This window comes from Leptonychotes weddellii, chromosome 4 (genome assembly GCF_054177405.1).
Source record: "Leptonychotes weddellii isolate Sample4059 chromosome 4, ASM5417740v2, whole genome shotgun sequence".
NCBI lineage: Eukaryota > Metazoa > Chordata > Mammalia > Carnivora > Phocidae > Leptonychotes > Leptonychotes weddellii.
The window spans coordinates 107,172,375-107,194,955 of record NC_138372.1 but is presented as its reverse complement, the minus strand read 5'-3'; the positions used below and the strand labels follow the sequence as shown (position 1 = coordinate 107,194,955).

The 22,581-nt window shown below is 36.5% G+C and overlaps 1 protein-coding gene and 1 pseudogene across 2 annotated transcripts in view; both read right to left on the bottom strand.

Annotated features, from left to right (window-relative positions):
* LOC145720904 (high mobility group protein B1-like) overlaps positions 1 to 5,058 on the bottom strand; it is a 12,843-nt pseudogene extending 7,785 nt beyond the window's left edge.
* RAB2A (RAB2A, member RAS oncogene family) overlaps positions 1 to 22,581 on the bottom strand; it is an 88,045-nt gene that overhangs the window by 23,744 nt on the left and 41,720 nt on the right. For both annotated transcript variants that reach the window (XM_006729454.3, XM_031023880.2), the window contains 3 exons: positions 14,338 to 14,420; positions 13,836 to 13,928; positions 5,065 to 5,176 (listed from right to left, as the gene is read on the bottom strand). In XM_006729454.3, coding sequence (XP_006729517.1) covers positions 5,065 to 5,176; positions 13,836 to 13,928; positions 14,338 to 14,420 — 288 coding nt within the window. The remainder of the gene's footprint in view (positions 1 to 5,064; positions 5,177 to 13,835; positions 13,929 to 14,337; positions 14,421 to 22,581) is intronic.

Below are 22,581 nucleotides of genomic sequence, written 5' to 3'. Positions count from 1 at the left end.
CCCCTTCTTCCTTTTCTTGCTCTTTTCAGCCTTGACAACTCCCTTTTTTGCCACATCAGGCTTTCCTTTAGCTCGGTATGCAGCAATATCCTTTTCATATTTTTCCTTCAGCTAAGCAGCCTTCTTTTCATAAGGCTGCTTGTCATCTGTAGCAGTGTTATTCCACATCTCTCCCAGTTTCTTTGCAACATCACCAATGGATAGGCCGGGATGTTCTCCTTTGATTTTTGGGCGATACTCAGAACAAAACAAGAAAAAGGCCGAAGGAGGGTGCATTGGGATCCTTGAACTTCTTTTCTGTTTCCCCTTTAGGGGGGATATAAGTTTTCATTTCTCTTTCATAACGGGCCTTGTCCACCTTTGCCATGTCTTCAAATTTTCCTTTCTCTTTAGCAGACATGGTGTTCCACCTTTCTGAGCACTTCTTAGAAAACTCTGAGAAGTTGACTGAAGCCATCTGGGTGCTTCTTCTTGTGCTCCTCTTGGCAAGTTTGCACAAAGAATGCGTATGATGACATTTTGCCTCTCGGCTTCTTAGGATCTCCTTTGCCCATGTTTAATTATTTGTTCAGTGTATTTTTAAGTTTCCTTTAAGATGTCCGCTAGACACAGAGAAGTGTGTTGTTTAGTTTCCAAGTCTTTGGAGATTTTTTTTCCAGTTATCACTTATTGATAACCAGACTAATAGAACTGAAAGGAGAAATAGACAAATCCATAATCATAATTGGAGACTATTATTGATTTCTAGTTTAATTCCACTGTTTAGTTTAGTTCCAGTTTCTACTGGTTTTTGCTTCACATATCTTGCAGCTCTACTGTTTGATATATACATATTTAGGATTGCTATGTCTTCCTGGCAGACTCATATAATGTCCCACTCTGTCTCTGGCAATTTTCTTTGCTCTTAAGTCTACTTTATTTGATATAAATAGAGCCACTCTTGCTTTCTTCTGATTAATGTTTGTATGATATATCTTTTCCAATAATTTTCTTTTCAACTTGCCTGTATCATTATATTTGAAGTGAGTTTCTTATAGACACCCATATAGTTGGGTCATGTTTTTTAATCCTCTCTGCCAATTTTTTTTGATTTGTGTATTTAGATCATGTACATTTCATGTCATTATTACAATGTGAGGGCTTACATCTGCCACTTTGTTTTTTGTGGCTGGCTTTGGTTTTCTTTTTCTTACCTTTCTGAGGGTTAATTTGAACCTTTTTAAAAGTTTCATACTGATTTACCTATTGTTTATTAGTGTATCTCTTTGTATATTTTTTAGTAGTTACTCCAGATATTGCATTTATATACATAAGACTTAATATATATATATATAAAAAACTTAATCACAGTCTACCAATGTTGTCAATTTTACCAAATCAGGTGAAGTATAGTATATTACAGTACCCTTACCTCCCCTGATATCCCCTTCTTCACCATGGTATTTCCTGTACATACATCAAGAACACATTAGACATTGTTCTGCTTCATTTGTCAAACAATTTATAAGACTTAAAATGTTTTAAGAAAAATCTATCGTAATTATCCATACTTTTGGTTACTGGTGTTCCTTCAAAGATTCTTTCTTTTATTTCATTTCTGTTAGATAACTTCCATTAGCCATTGTTTTGTAGATTTGCTATTAATAAGTTCTTAGCTTTCTTTCATCCTGATTAATGTTTTCACTTTTCTTCATTCTTGAAAGGTATTTTTGCTAGTTCTACCATCCTGAAAATTATTCTCTTTCAGCTCTTGAAATTGCTGTGTATTTCTTTCTGACCTCCACTGTTTCTGATGAGAAACTGCTGTCATTTGAATTGGTAAGTTTCTTACTGCTCTTGTAATTTTTCCTTTGTCTTTAGCTTTCAGAGATTTGACCGTGGACAGAAGTTTGGCGTGGCATGGATTTATCTGGGTTTTATCCTGTTTGGAGTTAGCTCAGCCTCTTAAATCTAGGTTTATGTCTTCTGCCACACTTGGCAAGTTTTTGGTCATTGAGTATTTTAGAGCCATCTTCGTTCTGCTTTCCTTCTAGGAATCTGGTAACACAATGTTAGAGTTTGTGTTATGGTTCCACAGGTCCCTGACGCACTGCTCATTTTTTTTCCCAGTCTATTTTCTCTCTGTAGTATAGACTGAGTAATTTCTATTTTTCTATCAACCAGTTCACTATTTCTTTCCTTTGTCCCCTTCATTCTGCTGTTGACCCCATCCACTGAGCCTTTTTTATGTTAATTATATTTTTTGTTCTAAAATTTCTATCTGGTTCTTCTTATTTGTATTACTTTTGCTGAGACTACTTTTCACTTGTTTCAAGAACGCTAATTTTTTTTTTTAAGATTTTTAATTTTTTATTTGACAGAGAGAGAGAGAGTACAAGCAGGGGGAGCGGCAGGCAAAGGGAGAGGGAGAAGCAGGCTCCCCGCTGAGCAGGGAACCCGATGCAGGGCTCGATCCCAGGACCCTGGGATCATGACCTGAGCCGAAGGCAGACACTTAACCGTCTGAGCCACCCAGGTGCCCGGCAATGCTAATTGTTTGTTGAGGCATTTTTATGATGGTTGCCTAGAAAATTCTTTGTCAGTTCTAACATGTCTGTCATCTTGCTATTAGCATCTATTGATTTTTTTTTTTTTTCCATTCAGTTTGAGATCTTTCTGGTTCTGGGTATGAAGAGTGATTTTCTAATGATATCTGGACATTTTGGGTACTGTGTTACGAGACTCTGGATCTTACTTAAACCTATACTTTTGCTGGCTTTCTCTGACACCAATCCCACAGGAAAATCATGAGTACGGGAAAACCTCATTAAAGTAAGCTGATGGTAGAAGCAGCACCATAATTTTTTCTGCCTTGTTTGGCCATAGTAGAATGGTTATTTTCTAAAAGCTTTCTGTCTTGCTAGGCTTTCCTGGTCCTTTGGCTAGAAAGTAGGCTTCTTTTTTCCACCTGCACCTTCTGGCTTTTCTGGATTGCCAGTTTCTCTAGAACCCAATCTGAAGAAAACCAAGGGAAATCACTGCTGTGTCACCTTCCTCAGACCCCAAGGCCTCGAAGCTGGTCAACCTTCCTCCCTCTGCCTTTCAGTCTTCTTGTAATTGTTTTACATACAATATTTCAGAGTTCTAGCTGTACTTGGCAGGTGGAAGAGGTGAAAGGAAGTCTACTCCATTCTTCTAGATGCTGAAGCCCTCTGGTTATTGCTTTCATGCTCAATCAGTTCCTAAGTCATGTAGAGATTCAGATTTGATTTTGCCCTTTGTGGATCACAAAATGGTCCTCCACCTTCTCAAAATACTTGATCATGAAATATTTTTAGCTTTTAGGTAAAATCTCATGGATGATTATATTATGTAATGCTTGTCTATGAATCTTTTAAAAATGGAATTAAAAAAGATTATTTCTTAATATCCTTGGTTTCTGAGAAGCAAATTAATTTACATAAGTTCTCTCATGAGTATAGGAAATTCCTGCCCAGATCAAATTTAAACAATTATTTTTATTATTAACACAGAATTTCTGTAATAAGTGCTGCCAAAACATTAATGGAATTTATTTAAGTGTTCAGCCAAATGAGAATAGTAATTTGCTGCTTACAAATACCTGTTACTAGTTAAGAATAAAGAAAATGAACACAAAGGCATCAGAAACAGAACTAGAAATCTATGATTACTTTCTAGTATTTGATGTTTTGTCATTTGACTTCATAGTATGTTGTTTTTTTTTTTCCTAAGTTTTATTTATTTAAGTCATCTCTACACCCAACATAGGGCTCGAACTCACAACCCGGAGATCAAGAGTTGTATGTTCTTCTGACTGAGCCGGCCAGGCGCCTCATAGTATGAGTTTTTTTAAATCAAAATGTATTCAATTTTGGCCTTAGGGTTCTCAAAATCAATAAGAAAATCAATAATAATCCATAAGGATATGTTTCAGAGGTCTTGAAATCCTCACAACACATTGGCTATTATGGTTTCCAAATACAACACCTCTCTGAAACAGGCAGCTTGACCTATTTTAAGTTGAACAAAGAGAACAAATTTCTCTCTGGGTTCATTGTGCAAAGTGCAATATTACTCTTGTATGTTATCAAATTGTAATTACTGGCAATAAATAAAGCATTAACTGGTGGCTGTAGGAAATGATGAGCACCTCATCAAGTATAGGTAAGTATAATATCATACTTTAGAATTTTCCAGTGAATATACCAATGCTGTTGAATTACTGTAGTCAATTTCTAGGTTCAAAAGTTAATTAGAAGAGCCCCAAGTATATTCTTAATAAAAATTTACTCACTGTTTACTATGTTAAAGGCATAGTGTTAGCTGCTGCCTAACATCTTATTCTCTGCTATCCTTAGAAAAATGATATTTTAAAATCATTTATTTTCTAGATTCCCTTTTTGTAGCTGCTAAGATACTTACCCAGAAGGTGGGAAGTACAGCATTACTCTAGGCAAACTACTTATTTTTTTAGCATCTTTCCTGCCTTTTACAAAATAGACTGTAGCAATATTTTTACCTTAGAGATAATTATCTACTCATCTATGTATAGTATATAAATACCATATCCAAATACAGAAAGCATAAAAAGAACATGATGTGTTCAGAAAACTTGTAGCAGTTCAGGCTGATCAATGGAAATAACTGAGATACTTTAAATTTTATTAAAGATGGCGGAACTCCCACACTTTGTATAATGTTACAAAGAAATAATGTAATACCTTCCCTATTTAAGCAAAAGTAGAAAAAATAGCTACAAATGTTTAGTATCTTGATACATTTCCAAATTTCATTAGTGTTCATTTTTTCCCTCTAAGATAAATATATGCAAAGATGTGTTAAAGAATTTTGGCTTCAAGAGAAGGCTCAGAATATTATTTAAGAATCTGATTTAAGATGAATGTTACAAGGCAAGGCATTTCAAACAGAAGAAATTTTCCTACTCTGTGATATTCAAAGACTAAAAAGCTTATGGAAGATGTATCAATAAGTGAATATTAAAGTATACAATACATTTCAATTAAGTGAGAAGATGATGAACATTTAGAAGGGCCTCTTATTTACCTCTTCTACATTGGAAGCAGTCTTAGCAGAAGTTTCCATGAAGATAAGTCCATGTTCTCGTGCAAAAGCTTCACCTTCTTCTTTTTTTACTTCTCTTCTAGATTCTAAATCACTAAACATAGGAAATAAAAGGCCGTATTATTAACCATTACAGTATAAATAGAGGTATCTGTGGAAAGTGTACCAAAAGATTCAAAGTTGTGCTGACTATTCTTTCAATTAATTTTTAACCTGTAATAATCAACTGCATTATTCCAGGTATTATGAAGGTCAAATGGCTAGAACACAGTGCTTAGTGTCAACAAACAAACGATCCAAAAGGAGAAGGTTCTGAGTTAGAGTCCTAGAACACTAAAAGTAGAGAAACCTAAATGGAACATCTACCCAACACCTTGCTCTTGATTATAGTAGGTTCCCAAAGAAGGGAACCGTTTTACTCAAAATAATAATTCAAGAGAGTAGAGCTACACTAGTCTAATCTTTCAGCCAGACTGAGTTTCTATGAATGTGATTTAAAAATAAATCACATAATTTCCAGAAGCTCTAGGAAACTGCTTAATAAAATCCAAAGTACTAAAGACACATTAATTAGATTATTAATCTTACTTGGTTTAACTCCTAGTAAAACTGTTAATAGAAAAAAAAGAGTGAAACAAAAGTCTAAGCTAGAAGTTTTGGGGGAAAGCACAGTATTCATTTTTATCGTATGGGAACTATATTAGTAAGGTGGGGGGAAAGTAGTGGTCTCTTTCAAGTGTGTTTTACTGTAAAAATTTTAAAACTTTATTATAAAGTATTTTTTATTACTATAAAATATTTTAAGCACACAAAAAAGGATGGAGAATAATAGAATACCCATGTACTTCCATCTAGCCCTGACATTATTTTGACACATTTATATCAGATTTCTTCACTGTGGAGAAATGAAATCAAGTTACAGTTGATTTACCTCCTGTGTAAGGTTACTCTATAGTGTAGTCACCCTAAAACTGACTTACTTAATCTTTCTTCTTCGGCCCTGTTTTTTTTCTACCCGAGAGTGACCTTTCTCACATATATGCATAACCATGCTATATCTGCAATTTCATGTCCTAACTTTCTTCACTTAATATTAGGGTCTGTATCATTGTATCTTTTCCATAAACGCGATTTTTAGTGACTAATAATATCCCATCACAATTCACTTAACCATGTCCTTGGATGATGAGGAATAAAGTATAAAACTGGCACTGTGAAGTGTTTTACATGGATTATCTCATTTAATGCACTTGACAGATGAGGAAATGAAAGAACAGAGGATAGGCGAAACCACCAAGTTCACAGTCTAGGAGGAGCTGATGGAGGAGGTAGAATCACCATCTGGATCACTGTGCTCTACAAGGATTACTTCTCGTAATAATTGAAGAAGTTTTTATCAAATATGGAAAAATACAAAGAAACTACCCATAATTTCAATTTCCACAGGTAATTAATATCTTGAATACAATTCTATATTATTCCTTTATTACTGGCTATTTCTTCCTACTGGAAGATGCTCATACCCACGACTGTATTTTGCCTTTTTTTCACTTACTGTATATTGTGGATCATTTTCCCATTTTGCAGTCTTTTACAATACTATTTTTACTGAGCATAAAGAATGGTGGTATTTTATGCAAACTGACATCACACAAATTAGGGATAAAACAAAACAAAGATGTTAAAGTCTTATCCACCTAGTGTTAAGTTGTTATCACTGTTTCAACTTTACAAAATTCACCAGGAATTGGATACCTTTAAAGCTGGCTGACCAGATGAGCTGTCAATTATGTTTACAAAGTTGTCACTTAGCTCATTATCAGTAACCATTGTTTATGTAATTGAAACTTTTGAGTGATTTTGTAACTTTCACAGTTGTTATACTTTAAAAATAATTTACAATTTATAAAAATTCATCTAAGCATTTAGTGGTGCAAGTGCTCAAAAAACACTCCTAAAATCCTGAAATGTTAGAAAGTTTGATATACAATATTACAAAGGGAACCACAAGAATCTGACATGCTGTTTAGATGCCCATGCTATGAAATACTAGTGGTAAGATGAGAACAAAAAGGAAGACAAACTAAGCTTACAAATACTATAGCATAGGTAGGGATAATATGCTCAACTATAATCTGAGGGCCTCCTGTGTGCCAAGCCCTATCCTGTATCTGGGGACAGACTACTCAGCAAAACAGACAAAAATCCCAAACCCCCACAGGCCTCAAGGAGCTCATATTCTAGTAAGAATAAAAAATGGGGGGAAAACACTAGCAACAGTGATGTGGTAACATGCTCCTGGAATTCAGCCCCCTTATCTGACAGTCATTCTTAAGGGAAAATTAGCTTTCAATTACACAAAATCTTCAAGAAAACACCTCTCCCCTTAAGTACCCTTTATCCTATTTTAAGCTTATGCCGTATCTTATTTAAACAATACTGTATTTGGGGATAAAATTACTGTTTTCCATACCATTATCTCTGATTACATTTGCATTTGCAAATGTTATCTTAGCAAAGAGGGTTAAAGACTTGTACCTTTGAGGGATTGTTCAAAAAAAAAAAAAAAAGGAAGTGGCAATTTAGGATGCATGATCTTTTTTTTAATCACACCCTTCTTTACTTTGGTTGTTTCTTCAGTTTTCCAGGCATAAATAAAACATTTAAACTGTTTTCATTACTTAATTACCCTTCTTTCCTAAACCATTCTCTTAATTCACACCCCCTTTTTGTTTAAGGTTTGTATTATAATCCTTGACTATTAAGAATTTTTCATCTTTGTAGACTCTGCTTCCTATTTCTTGTATAACCAATTTAAAATGCCATAGTAAGAAAAATCTGTATCATCTGTCACTCTGACTAGGTCACTGCCCTTCTCAAATCCCTTCACTGGCTACCTACTGCTTAATGCATCTAATTCAAAAATTGCCTATTCCCTGTTTCCATGTCTACCCCAATTCACCTCATCTAATAATAATCACCTCATTTATCTCTGTTCATTCCCATTCACTCTTTGCATGTCATACATTCTTTGTTCCATTCTCCTAGTTTCTTCCTTAAAATGTCTTTCCATAGCTACTATACTCTTAATTATAAGGGCCACCCACCTACAATCATTAGAAACACCTCTTGTATATAATATGCTTTTTCTTTTTTACATTTAGACTATAAGCTCCTCATGGGCAGGAACAAAATTTAAGCCATCAGTAAGTTGCCACCCACCATGTTTGAGACACAAGGAAAACACTGGTAAGATTAAAAGTATGAAAATTCTCTTTATTCTCCAAATATTCTCCTCTTATTATTTCACACATCACCACTGAATGGTAGTAGGAATACTTCTATATCACAAAGACTAAAGTTTCCCTACAATAGTCTTAATCTTAAAAGCTTTATTGAGATAATTTAAATGAGGAAAGAATAACCATCAAAGGCCTCGAGCAAAGGCCAAGATGATAGATATTTCCAGTTACAAAGAAGTAATCAGTAATTGGCCTTTTACAATTGAAATATCACTTAAGTAAATATTTTCTCTTAACAGCAAACCTTGATTTCTATTAAAATAACTCTTTCTAAAATTAAACCAATACAGTAAAATGCTATTTGCTATCTTACTATTTTTACAGCTTTACTGCAGTCTAATTGACATAAAAGAAACTGCACATCTAATATAAAATGATGAGTTTGACATGTTTACCTATGAAGCCATTCACCTCCCATAGGTTTCCTCATACCCCACTGTAATCCATCCCTTCCTCCCACTTTACCTCAGGCAACTAATGATCTGCTTTCTGCATTTTCCAGGACTTTATATAAATGGAATCACTTGATATGTCTTCATTTTCGTCTGGGTTTTTTCACTCAGCATAATTATTTTGAGATTCATCCACTTTGTTGTACGTATCAATAGCTCATTCTTCTTTATTGCTGAGTGGTATTCCATTGTATGACTATATCACAATTTACCCATTCACTTATTATTTGAAATGTGGGTTGGTTTCCCACTTTTGGGCTATTACAAACAAAGCTGGGAGAATATTTGTGTATAATTCTGTGTGTGGCCCTATGAAAACATGTTTATATTAGATAAATATCTAGGAATGGAATGCCCAGGTAGTACATTAGATGTATGTTTACTTTCTAAAGAAACCACCAAATTGTTTTGCGATGTGGTTCTATCATTTTACATTCCCAAAAGCAGTATAAGGGTTTCAGTTCTACATCCTTGCCAACACTCGGTATGTTAATCTTTTTAATTTTAGCTATTTTAATGAATACGTAATGGTATATATATCATTGAGGTTTTATTTTTTTTTTAAAGATTTTATTTATTTGAGTGAGAGAGAGAGAGAGAAAACATGAGTGGAGGGGAGGGGCAGAGGGAGAAGCAGACTCCCTGCTGAGCAGGGAGCCTGACGAGGTCCTCGATCTGGGGACTCCAGGATCATGACCTGAGCCAAAGGCAGACACTCAACCAAGTGAGCCAGAGAGGCGCCCCTTCATTGAGGTTTTAATCTGCATTGCCTTCATGATTAGTGGTGTTAAATATTTTTATGTGCTTACTTGCCAACAATACATATCTTCTTTAGTAAAGTGCTGGTTCAGATCTTTTGCTCATTTAAAAAAACTGGGTTATCTTTTTATTAATGAATTGTACCAATTCTTCATATTAGATACAAACATTTTGTCGGATATAGGTTTTATGTTATAATATTTTCTCCTAGTCTGTAGCTTCTCTTTCATTTTTGAAACTTTTTTGGGGGGTGGGGGCATCTGGGTGGCTCAGTTGTTAGGCATCTGCCTTTGGCTCAAGTCATGGTCCCAGGGTCCTGGGATCTAGCCCCGCATGGGGCTCCCTGCTCAGTGGGAAGCATGCTTCTCCCTCTCCCACTCCCCCTGCTTGTGTTCCCTCTCGCTGTGTCTGTCAAATAAATTAAAAAAAAAAAAAAAGGAAAAAAGAAAACCTTTAAATAAAAAAAAGAAACTTTTTTTTTAAGAGCAAAAGTTTTCAATTTTGTTGAATTTGAACCCTGAACAACCTGGGTTTCAACTGCAAGGGTCCATTTACGTGTGAATTTTTTTCAGTAAATACAGTATGGTACAGGGGAGTGCCTGTGTGGTTCAGCTGGTCAAGTGTCTGACTCTTGATTTCACCTCAAGTCATGATCTCCAGGTTGTGAGATTGAGTCCTGCATAAGGCTCCATACTGGGTGTGGAGCCTGCTTAGGACTCTTTCTCCTCTCTCTCCCGCTGCCTCTCCCCCCAAATTACAGTATAGTACTGCAAATGTATTTTTTCTCCCTTATGATGTTCTTAATAACATTTTCTTTTCTCTAGCTTACTTTATTGTAAGAATACAATATATAAGACATACAAAATATGTGTTAATCGACTATTTGCTCTCCGGTTTCTAGTCAACAGTAGCCTATTAGCAGTTAAGTTTTTGGGGAATCAAAGTTACATGCAAATTTTTGACTGTGTGTTGTTCAAGGGTCAAGTATACAGTTGTTTTTTCTCCCTTTTATGCCTTTTTTCTGTCCCATTTAAAAAATGTTTGACAAATCAACAAAACTAAAAGGCAACCAATGGAATGGGAGAAGATATTTGCAATGACATATCAGATAAAGGGCTAGTCTCTAAAATCTATAAAGAATTTACCAAACTCAACACCCAAAAAATAAACAATCCAGGTACAAAATGGGCAGAAGACATGAACAGACATTTCTTAAAAGAGGGCATACAAATGGCTAACAGACACATGAAAAAATGTTCAACATCACCCATCATCAGGAAAATACAAATTAAAACCACAACGAGGAGGTGCCTGGGTGGCTCAGTCAGTTAAGAGTCTGCCTTCAGCTCAGGTCATGGTCTCAAGCCCCCTGCTCAGCAGGAGATCTGCTTCTCCCTCTCTCCCCTGCTCTCTCTCTCAAATAAAGAAAGAAAATCTAAAAAAAAAAGAAAAAAAAAGGAAAGAAAAACAAAAGCGCCGCAATGAAATACCACCTCACATTGGTCAGATGGCTAAAATTAACAACTCAGGAAATAATGGATGTTGGTGAGGATGCAGAGAAAGCAGAACCCTCTCACGCTGTTGGTGGGAATGCAAACTGGTGCAGTCACTCTGGAAAACAGTATGGAGGTTCCTCAAAAAGTTAAAAATAGAACTACCCTATGACCCAGCAATTATACTACTAGATGATTCGAAGGGGCATATGCACCCCAATGTTTATAGCAGCAATGTCCATAATAGCCAAAATATGGAAAGAGCCCAGATGTCCTTGATGGATGAATGGTTAAAGAAGATATGGTGTATATATATATATATGTATACATATATATACACACACAATAGAATATTACTCAGCATAAAAAAGAATGAAATCTTGCCATTTGCAACAACGTGGATGGAACTAGAGGGCATTATGGTAAGTGAAATAAGTCAGTCAAAGACAAATACCATATATGAGTTCATTCGTGGGTAATTTAAGAAACAAAATAGGTGAACACAGGGGGAGGAAAGGAAAAATAAAGTAAGATAAAAACAGAGAGGGAGGCAAGCCATAAGGGACTCTTAACTACAGGGAACTGAGGGTAGCTGGACTGGAGGTGGGTGGGGGGATGGGGTAAATGGGTAATGGGCATTAAGGAGGGCACTTGTAATGAGCACTGGGTGTTATATGCAAGTGATGAATCACTAAATTCTACCACTTAAACTAATACTACACTGTATGTTAACTAACTTGAATTTAAACAAAATCTTGAAAGAAAAAAAAAAAGTTTGACAAAACCAGAGTCACTAAAATTGTTTTCCTCTAGAATTTTTAAATATTTGTATTTCTTACATTTAGGTTCATGATTCACTTCAAGTTAACTTTTGTATATGGTGTGAGGTAAGGGTCAAGGTTCATTTTTTGATACATGGCTATTCAATTGTTCCAGCACCATTTGATGAAAAGATTATCCTTTCCCCACTGAACTGCCCTTGCACCTTTGTCAAAAAATTAACTGTGTGTGTGTGTATGAATATACTTCTGGACTTCTCTCTTTCTATGCCAAAACTGATTACAGTACCTTATAATAAATCTTGAAATCAGTATAGTGAAACCAATAAATCCCCCAACTCTGGCTATTCTATGACCTTTGCATTTTCATACAAATTTTAAAAACAGCTTGTTAATTTTTACCTCCTTAAAAAAAGCCTAAAGAATTCTGACTGAGATTACAATGAATCTTTAGGTCAATTGGGGAAGACCTGCCATCTTAAAAATATTTAGTTTCCCAATCAATGAATACAGTATATCCTTCCATTAATTCAGGGTTTTTTTGTTTTTGTTTTTGACTGAAGGACTCTACAGTTAAGAAAGTTGTCATCTCACATAGGAAGTTTAGGAAGACCGTGGTAACTACAGCTTACAGTTGGGGGATCAAATAGCTGTGAAAAAAATACTTTCTTAAAAATTATTTAGGGATTATTTATTTATTTTTAAAGATTTTATTTACTTGAGAAAGAGGGAGAGAGAGAGAGAGAGAAAGTGAGCATGAGCTGGGGGGAGGGGCAGAAGGAGAGGGAGAAGCAGGCTCTCCACTGAGCAGGGAGCCCAATGCAGAACTTGATCCCAGGACCCCGGGATCATGATCTGAAACGAAGGCAGACGCTTAACAGACTGAACCACCAAGGTGCCCCAGGGATTATTTATTTTTTATTGAGATATAATTGACATATAACACTGTGTAAGTTTAAGGTGTACAATGTGTTGATTTGATACATTTATATAACACAATATGATTACCACCAAAGGGGGTCTGTTTCTCCCTCTCCCACCTCCATCACATCACATAATTATTTCATTTTGTAGTGAGAAACATCTTTGTACATATTATGCTTTTCTTTTTTCATACTGGGACTATAAGGTCCTCATGGGGAACAACGAATTTTAAGTCATCAGTAAGTTGTTACTCACCATGTTTCACACAAGGAAAACACCGGTAAGATAAAAGTATGAACATTTAAAAGTGCTAATTTTATTGGTTGCCACTGTAATTTTCAACTAAAATTAGTGAAAACTTTCCTACAATCTTTAAAGTTTAGAGAAACTATGGCCAAAAAACTCTTTTCCCATGTACTATTATTTTAAATGTAGAGCACAAGGACATTCATTGCAAATAATGCTCTCAGGAGTTATAAAATGAAATAAGATTAAAACAAAAAACCAACATCAGGATGACACTAATGTAAAGCCTTACTACTAAACAATATTAAAAGTATTTCAGAACTTTAAGTGGAAATAAACCTGATTTAAGAGATGTACTGCACGAACTCGTAATTCACATTAAGTCATAAAAAAGAGAAAAAGTATTTCTCTGAGTTCTGCACACGTATTTCAACTGTGAAGTATTTAAAGTAATTTGGACAATATTTAACAGTGACCCATCCTCCAAATTAATCAGTGGGTTTTCTTTCAATTACTAATCAGATGAACTTCCTTCAGATTATTCTTTCAAGTTTACCTTCCAACAAAAACTATTTCTTACAATAATAACGATGATGATGATGACGATAATGATTTCCAACAAAGCTTATTATCTGTATTTTAAAAACCAAAAGAAACATCTTAGGATTTTCAAAATTTTGTAATTTAAGAAACCAATAACTTACATTTGGACAAACATGTAAGATAAGCAGTTATTGCATAAACAGCTATCCACAATCTTCATCATTAATACAAAAAGTTTTAAATTAGTCTTTTTACCTTTTATTTCCAATAAGCATAATGACCATGTTGGAATTGGAATGCTGGCGGGCATCCTCTAACCAGGTTGTCAAGTGGTTGAATGTATCTCTCCTAAATATAAAAGAAAATTTGATTACTACTTTCAAAGTGTTTCCCCAGTAGTGTACGATGAACAGTATACATTCCATTAAAAGTAACTATTTTTAGCCATATCCACTTATGTAATGAGAAACAGATCTCAAGTACAGTATCTGGAAATTAAATGTAACCTTGCTTTGGAAAATTCCAATGTATAAACCATATTACCAAATTGATTAACTTGTGGGTGCTTATTTATATAAGAAAACAATTTCGTTGCAGATCTCTGTAGTAAATTTAAATTTAATTAAAGACACACAAGTTTTAAAGTCAGATAGCCAGGGAATAAAGGCAAAACCATACTTTTATAACTGGCAATCATGTTTATTCAGAGAAAGTCTCTGCATTGACCAAATGAACGGATACATTTTCAAGTTCTCACCTTGTAATATCATACACTAGTAAAGCCCCTGCTGCACCTCTGTAATATGACCTCGTGATGGAACGAAAGGACTCTTGCCCTGCCTGTGAGGAAAGAAAAGGTTGAGAGTTTTCTTTAATAAAAACTGTCATCTACATTTTCTTTTTATTCATATATAGGATATGGGCATGTAGGGAATGAGCGTGTAAAGGAAAAGAAAACTTAACTTCACCAGTCTTAGGAAAAAGTCACAAAATACCACTATCGCTCAAAGTCAACCAGACGCACATGCACCCCCCACCCCCCCAACAAGACCTCTAAACCTTTTTTGGCAATCCCTGACAACCCAATTTACTGAATGGCTTCACAATACATGAATCATTATTAGGACACAGAATGGACTCCTAGCAACTAAGCTCTGAAGACAAATTTGAAAGGAAGCAAATAACCCAGAGCCTCACATTTGAATTCAATAACCCACTCCCTGGGGCAGCTGTTGACACTAGAATAAATAAAGTCCATTGTAAATAAATGATGAATGACATCTTTACGCCCACCATCTGCTGGTGTAAAGGTTGTTGGAAGGCCAAGGATGCAGATTTTATCAGTTATATCATAAACTGCAGTGAGCTTTCAACAGTCATCAGATGGAATTCTTTGAGCAATCATTTTATTATGAAAAACAGAAAATGGTTCTGAATTTAATTTATGTATTTTTTTCTCCACACTTAATCAATTTCCTCTGTATGTGATATATAATGCTTGTCAAAAGGCAACAGGATGTAGAAGTCATCTTTATATCCACTTGTGAAAACAGACTTCAGAGATTATGCAAAATTAGTTAATTTCTCTCTTTTACTGGTGGCACTAATGTTCCGGTTTTTAAGAAGGCTGGTGAGGAATATACATACTGCCTCTGAGTTTAAAATTGAGATGGCTCTTATCAAAAATACTTCTGCATTTTTAATCACTTTTCTACTTTTGAGAAAAAAATAAATATGTAAATGAAGTAAACCCAAAGCCAGTTTTCACAATTTTTGTATTCAAATCCACTAACCTGGAAAACATTCATATTTGTATGCTGAATTTTGATCTTTCAGTGTAACTACAAAGCCCTTCCACCCCTCAGAACTCACACAGACCAAGTTCTGCCTTGTTCTAACACTCCACACTGTACTTCCTTGTTCTTCTTGTCCCTGGCAACATACCCTCTCCTCTCCCTCCCATACCCCCGACCCCAGCACCTAGCACTGGGTATGGCACACGGCAGGCATGCAGAGAAAGCCTTTCCAATGAAAGAATGAATCCTAATGTCTTAATCAAGTGCACAAAATGGTCATTACTCCCATCCCACCTAAATAAGTGGACATTAGTAAATACTAACATGCTAAGATACAGTAAAAATAACTTCTCTTAAGTGGAAACTAAAGCTTAGGCCCTCTCTTGGTAACTTGCAAGCAATTCTGGCACATTCAAATAATGTCTTAGGCTAAACGGAAAACTGAGAAAGCCATCACACAAAAGAACTGTACAAATAACCAACTCATTTCATAGTTTGAGGTTAAAACATTAGATGATACTAGTTGGAAGCACGACATTTCATTAAAATTATTTTTGTATAATTTATTGAGATGTATCTTTCCAAAAAAGTTCTTTTAATGAATCCAAGTTCAAAATATAAGCATTATGGGAATTTCTTTTTTAATTGCTTAGCCCGGGAAAACTAAGGACTACATTTTTAAGAGATTTATTTCACTGGGAATTACATATACCAACTAAGGAGTCTTGGTAATACAAAAAAGGTAATTTTTCCTTTAGTTAATCATCAGGTTTAGAGCTCTAAATATTGAGAAAAGGCAAAAGTCCTTTAAAACAATCTTGCAGGGACATTTTGTGAAATGAGTTAAAATGAATACACTGTCAAGAGGAACACCACTGTAAGATTTAAAACTTCTGTGTTTATAGCTCAGATAAAAACAGTAAAAGGGAACACATTTTTATTATTTCTTTTTAATATTTTATTTATTTATTTGTCAGAGAGAGAGAGTGCACAAGCAGGGGGAGCAGCAAGCAGAGGGAGAAGCAGGCTCTCCGCTGAGCAAGGAGCCCAATGCGGGACTCGATCCCGTACCCTGGGATCATGACCTGAGCTGAAGGCAGACGCTTAACCGATTGAGCCACCCAGGCGTCCTGGGAAAACAGATTTTTAAAAAGGAGAACAGCACATGTCTATACACCATTCTCATTCTTCCTATATTGCTTTACCAAGAACATGTTATAATATGAAAATACTGTATATAATGGATCACTTTATACTGAATCCATTCAATCTGGTTTTGCCTACCATTACAAATTAAGCAAAAACTCGAGCAAATAAAAATCAAACATTCCAAGTAAGGTCTATGAACATAACCATGCATCTTAAAATCTATGATTACTGTAAAATAAACAAAGATCAGTATTCAAAATAGTTTCTGAATTCTTGAGACCTGCCTGGTAAGAAAGACACCCCACACACTGGCCTAGTCTCTCTGTTAATGGTATTGATAGCCTTGAAACAAATCTTGCCCAGTTAAGTCAACCTAACGTGGGACTCGAACTCATGGCCCCAAGATCAAGAGTAGCATGCTCTACTGACTAAGCCAGCCAGGCACCCCTAGCCCGTACCTTTAAAAGTGATTTCCAACTGCCTAATAAAGATCCCCCAATTTCACTTCCCCATTTGCCTGAGTCTTTCTCTTGCCAACAATTTTTGTGGTAACCCGGCTGGGAATTTAACCCCTCTTCCTCTCCTGTTACCTCCATAACATACAACTTTATACACAGTGAGCTACTGTTCAAATATTTCTAAATACCCTGGTTTTAAGTCTTAAGCTCTTGGGAATCTGCTATTTGTTTCTCTAGAACCTTATCTTCTTTAATAAAAGTCTTGTTCATAAAGCCAATCTGTTTTCCTACTGATATCCTGCCCGTACTCTGAATATTCCTGCTTTTGGGCTTTTGTAACTCTGCCTGAGAAACTATTTTCCTCCACCTACCCAATTTCCCTTCTCCTTGAGGACCTGTTCAAACTCCCTGATTCTCTCACAAAGCTAGGAAGCTTGCCTTCTATAGCCCATAGTTACCCATTTCTCCTCACAAACCCAAGAGCACTTCCATGTGATCATTTGGTTCTAGTACTATTGATTATATAAAAGGTACACGCTGCTCAAATGCTGGTCTTGTTTCCTCTTTAGTTCTCTTTGAGGGATAGCCTAACTCAGAATACTCAAGTATATACAGTAGGCACTCACATTATGTTATCCTGACTGATCCCAAAGGGCCAATAAAGTTAGAAAATCAAAATCTGTGAGAATCAGTATTAGATAATACCTCTACTTTCATTGTTGATGATTTATCTAACAATTCCAGCTACAAAGAACCCAGCCAAGAACCAAAAAGAAGAAAAGGACTTCTAAGTAGCCAAGTAAGTTGTCCAGTGCCCAAGAATAAAATCTTGGGTACTTTTTACTAAAGATTCAACTTAAAAATCTAGACCTGTAATCAAGTAACTGCTATCATTCAGGAAAAAAGATTTTGAAATGAACACACATGAACAAGACTTCTCTTTTGGATGACAATAACATTAGTAAAAGTCAAAGTGATTTTTAGGCTGCCTGGGTCCACAGCAAGATAAAAAGTCAACCTGGACTATTTAAGTCTAGGCTTTCTAAGGGAGTCTCCTGCAGAAACAAAAGTGGATCATCCTGAGAAGAGAAATAGGATTGTTAATATCTAGAAAGAACAGCGATTTTAAATTCTTTAAAAAATTAAAAATATTTACTTTGAAAAAGAAAGGATTTCAGATTCTTTTAACACTGCCGTAATAAGAGAAACTGGAGACTACAGGTGGGAAGTAAACATTCGTGTAGAATGAAATGTCTAAGATAGTTTCCCGTCCCTGAAGTTGTTCAAGAGAAGGCTGATGAATAGCTGCCGCAGGAGGCAAAAGCCTCTCCACCCCTGGGCTTGTGGGGCTGGGAGTGGAAAGGAGTGGCAGAGGTGGAACTGGGTCCTGGTGCTTGGTTCCAGGCCCTTTCCCTGGTCGCACTGAATTCTGGTCAGCCATCCTTAGCACCCCACTGATATATAAAAACACTCATTGTTTGGGGTAAGAAGTTGGGTATAAATGGATACATTTTACAAAGGACCAAAAAAATGCCTGTGATTTGCTGAGAAGGTACTTTCAGCATATAGGTCGCACACAACTATTTTTATACAGTTCCAATGTCTCATTTGAGGGGGGAATATTGGTAAATCTAAAATATTTTGAGGGAAGTTGAGCAGAAACATGGACTTAAAACATCCATACTATAAATCTGGGGGGAGAGAATAAAATTTATTTGGATATACTAGGAAGGCAACTGAAAATCTGACAAAAAACAAAAAGAGGAGTAAGAATAAAAAAAAGCGGGGAAAGGCTGGATGAGGGTCTAAGAGTGAGAATGGACTTCTTAGGCCCTCGTTCCATCAGTCAAGGAGGAAGAACTGGGTGCAACTTGTTTTCTTCTTTGACTCACCCTGACAGAGACTAAGAATATCACACATTTGACTTTTGACCAAAGAAAAAAAGTTACACAGGGCCAAAGGAAAGTGCTTTATGGGAGGCACTGATAAACTGTTACCATAGCTTGCAGCAAGGCCTCTGGGGAGGATCTGCTGGCAACTATACTTACTATTTTCAAAACAAAGCAAAGATGCTGGATGGTGGATGTGGAAATCTTGCAAGGAAAACTTTTTACTTTTTGTGAATGGAAATGGATATACAGTGGATGACAAACATCCCAAGATACTGGGACTTAGTCACTGGGGGAAAAAAAATCATTTTTTTAAGGCTGATGAAACAATAATATTTGGCAAATTTTTGTCTGAAGGATCCTAGGATGGTTTTGTAAATGTCCTGGGCCAGAAAAAGACATGATCCTTGCTACTAAAAATGTAGTTTCCTATCCAAAGGTATAGACATTTGATGATATGGGAAACCGTGTTCCATTCAGATATAAAACTAAGTGTGGAACCAACCTTAATGTGTGTCAGATAATGTCTATTAGAGAGTTTTGGAAGTTAGGTGAAAGTAAGAAGAAAACCATGGACAGTAAGAGGCAAACCTCTAAGGTAGAGACTCAAGAAGCAATTTTCAAAAGTAAATAAACAGAGTTGTTTGAACATTCTTTAAAATCTGAAACAGGCTATTGTGTTCCTAGCACCCTCCATGTGGAAGCCCCGGAATTCTTTTTTGGGAGTCATGATGTCTTCAAAGGTACTAGTCTCCTCTTTTAGATCGAGAGAAGACTTCCTCTGCCTTTATAGAGGAAGTGTGAGCAAGGTTTGTTTGTTTTTTTTCTTCTCTATTTCCCTTTCATACTGGTCCAAAATAAGTAATTACTACAGATTTCTTCTGAAAGATCACTGCAGTATAAAATAATCAACTCATAAGCTAAGGAGGGGGAAAAGGCAGGACTAGTTAATCTATAAAAGAAACAACTGGGGGAATGAATGACTTGTTCAAGTTTCAAAAATTGGAGGGCAGGGGATTATTTAATAGAACACCTTAGGGATAGAAGAATGACTGAATACACTAGAATAAACTACAATGAAGTCGTTTGTGCCTCTAATGTCACATACTTTTCATTACAGTATCAATCTTCCCTCTGGAACTATGTACTTTAGTAATGATGTCTTTTTTTTTTTTAAGATTTTATTTATTTGACAGACACACCAAGAGGGTGGGAGAGGGAGAAGAAGGCTTCCCGCCGAGCAGGGAGCCCAATGCAGGACTCGACCCCAGGACCCCAGGATCATGACTGGGCCGAAGGCAGACGCTCAACGACTGAGCCACCCAGGCGCCCCAGTAATGATGTCTCTTGAACATATCCAATGATCCTACCAGCTGCTTAGAATGAGATGCTTTACTCATTCATTCAATAAAATCTACCAAACATTTTATCAGTCAACAATCTATGAATGTAGACACAAAGCTGAGTACAATACAGATGGTCCTTTCCCTCATGCTTATTGAGAAGGGTAAACAAACAACTATAGTAACAGCAGGGTCAGAGCTCCAACAAAAATATGCATAAAATACTATGGGGAGACTCAGCTAACCCATGGGTGTCAGAAAGGCTCCACAACAGGTGACATCTGAGCTGGTCTTAAATGGAAAAAGGGAGTAAAGTATTTCGAGCAAAGCAAGTATTCATGCACAGTACAAGGTATGAAAAACGTGTTTATTATAGAATAGCAAGTAGTCTGGTTCACACTTCACTGTACTGGTTGGTTTATTAGGTAAAAAAGCAACCTAGCTTATGCAAAACAATCAGTTCTGAAAAAGAAGAGTAAACTCTTTTAATATAGAAGTAGAAAATACTTCCTTTTGGCTGGAGAGCATTAATTTTAAATCTCTAGGGAGGAAGGGACTTTGCATATTTCATTTTTCTCTTTTCCATGCAGTTTTGAAATCATGTTGCCTGAGAGAATATAAATCATAAAGGTTATGAGACACTACAGGCTCGGGGTCGGGGAGGGACCCTAAGAAACAGTAAAAGCATAAATCTCCACTTAAAAAGAAGAGGTAAGAAACCACAAGAACCTAGAGTCCAATGTATAACTCTGGGACAGAGCAAGATAGAGATGTAGGGTTTTCCATTTCAGGGACGATTATGTGATATGCAGGAAGGGTAAGGAAACCTCGGTCTCACGACAACCTGCAGCAACTTTCTTGGTCTTCCTGAGAATCAAGTCTGTGAGACTGAATATTCTCCAAGGTTGCTTCCTTCAGTAATTATTATAGGTGACAGGTAAGAAACCAAGACTGAGTGACAAGAGAAAAAAAAAAAACAACGGGTATATAATGATAAAATTCCCCATATTTTACTTTTTAAATTTATTTATTTTTTAGATTTTATTTCTTTGACACAGAGAGAGAGAGAGATATCACAAGGGGGAAGGGCAGAGGGAGAGGGAGAAGCAGGCTCCTGGCCGAGCAGGGAGCCTGATGTGGGGCTCGATCCCAGGACCTTGGGATCATGACCTGAGCTGAAGGCACCCAGGTGCCCCCAAATTCCCCATATTTTATATTTCATTTAATAGTTTAGAGAATATGCTCTTTGTCCTAACAGGTGACCTTTTTTGATCTTTCTCAACTGGGGATCCGTGAAGAATAAAGTCTTAATTGCCCTACAGCAGTGGTTCTCAAAGTGTGATCCCAGGACCCCTCGGAGTCCCTGACTCTTTAAGGGTCCACGAGGTCCTCTGTTTCCCAACTACCTATTTGTGTGAGGGTGTATTTTCTTCTACACTCCAACTAAACACACATAAGACTCAAGGAAGAAGCAGATATGAGAATCCAAGCTGTTTTCTATTAAGTAGACAGTGAAGAGATTTTTCAAAATGTAACAAACCAACACTTCTCACTAGAAAAATAAAAGTTTTGTTTTCGAAAAAGTCAATTTTTTGTTTTGGAAAAACACAGTCAATTCCCATAAAAACTGCTTTGCTTATCCTAACATATGAGTTTATTATGCTTATTTTTTAAAAGATTTTATTTGAGAGAGAGAGAACGAGCACGAGTGTGCACGGCAAAGGGGGGAGGGACAGAGTGAGAGGGGGGTAGCAGATTCCCCGATGAGCAGGGAGCCCGACGAGGGACTCGATGCCAGAACCCTGGGATCATGATCTGAGCCGAAGGCAGATGCTTAACTGACTAAGCCATCCAGATGCCCCATTATGGTTATTTTTAAATGTCTGCACTGGGCAGGGAGCCTGCTTGAGGTTCTCTCTCCCTCCTCCTCTGCCCCTCCCCCAGCCTTTCTCCCTATCCCTCTCTAAAAAAAAAAAAAAGTTTCTCAATTTTGATTTCTACTAAGGTAAATACTGATAGCTATAAGGCACATAAGCAAAGGCCCTTTGGGGTCCTCGTTAATTTTTAAAAGCATAAAGAAAGGGATTCTGAGACCAAAAAGTCTGAGAACCACTACCTTAAGGCATCCATTGTATGTAATAAAGTAACTTCTCTTTTATGAATTTAAGTTGGGAGAATAGAGAAAACAGTCACTCAAATCCTGTTCTGTGGTTCAGATGACAAACTGTGATCAGAAGCTGTAGTGCATGGGAGCGCCTGGGTGGCTCAGTCAGTTAAGCGGCTGCCTTCGGCTCAGGTCCTGATCCCGGGATCCCGGGTCGAGCCCCGCATTGGGCTCCCCGCTCAGCGGGAAGCCTGCTTCTCCC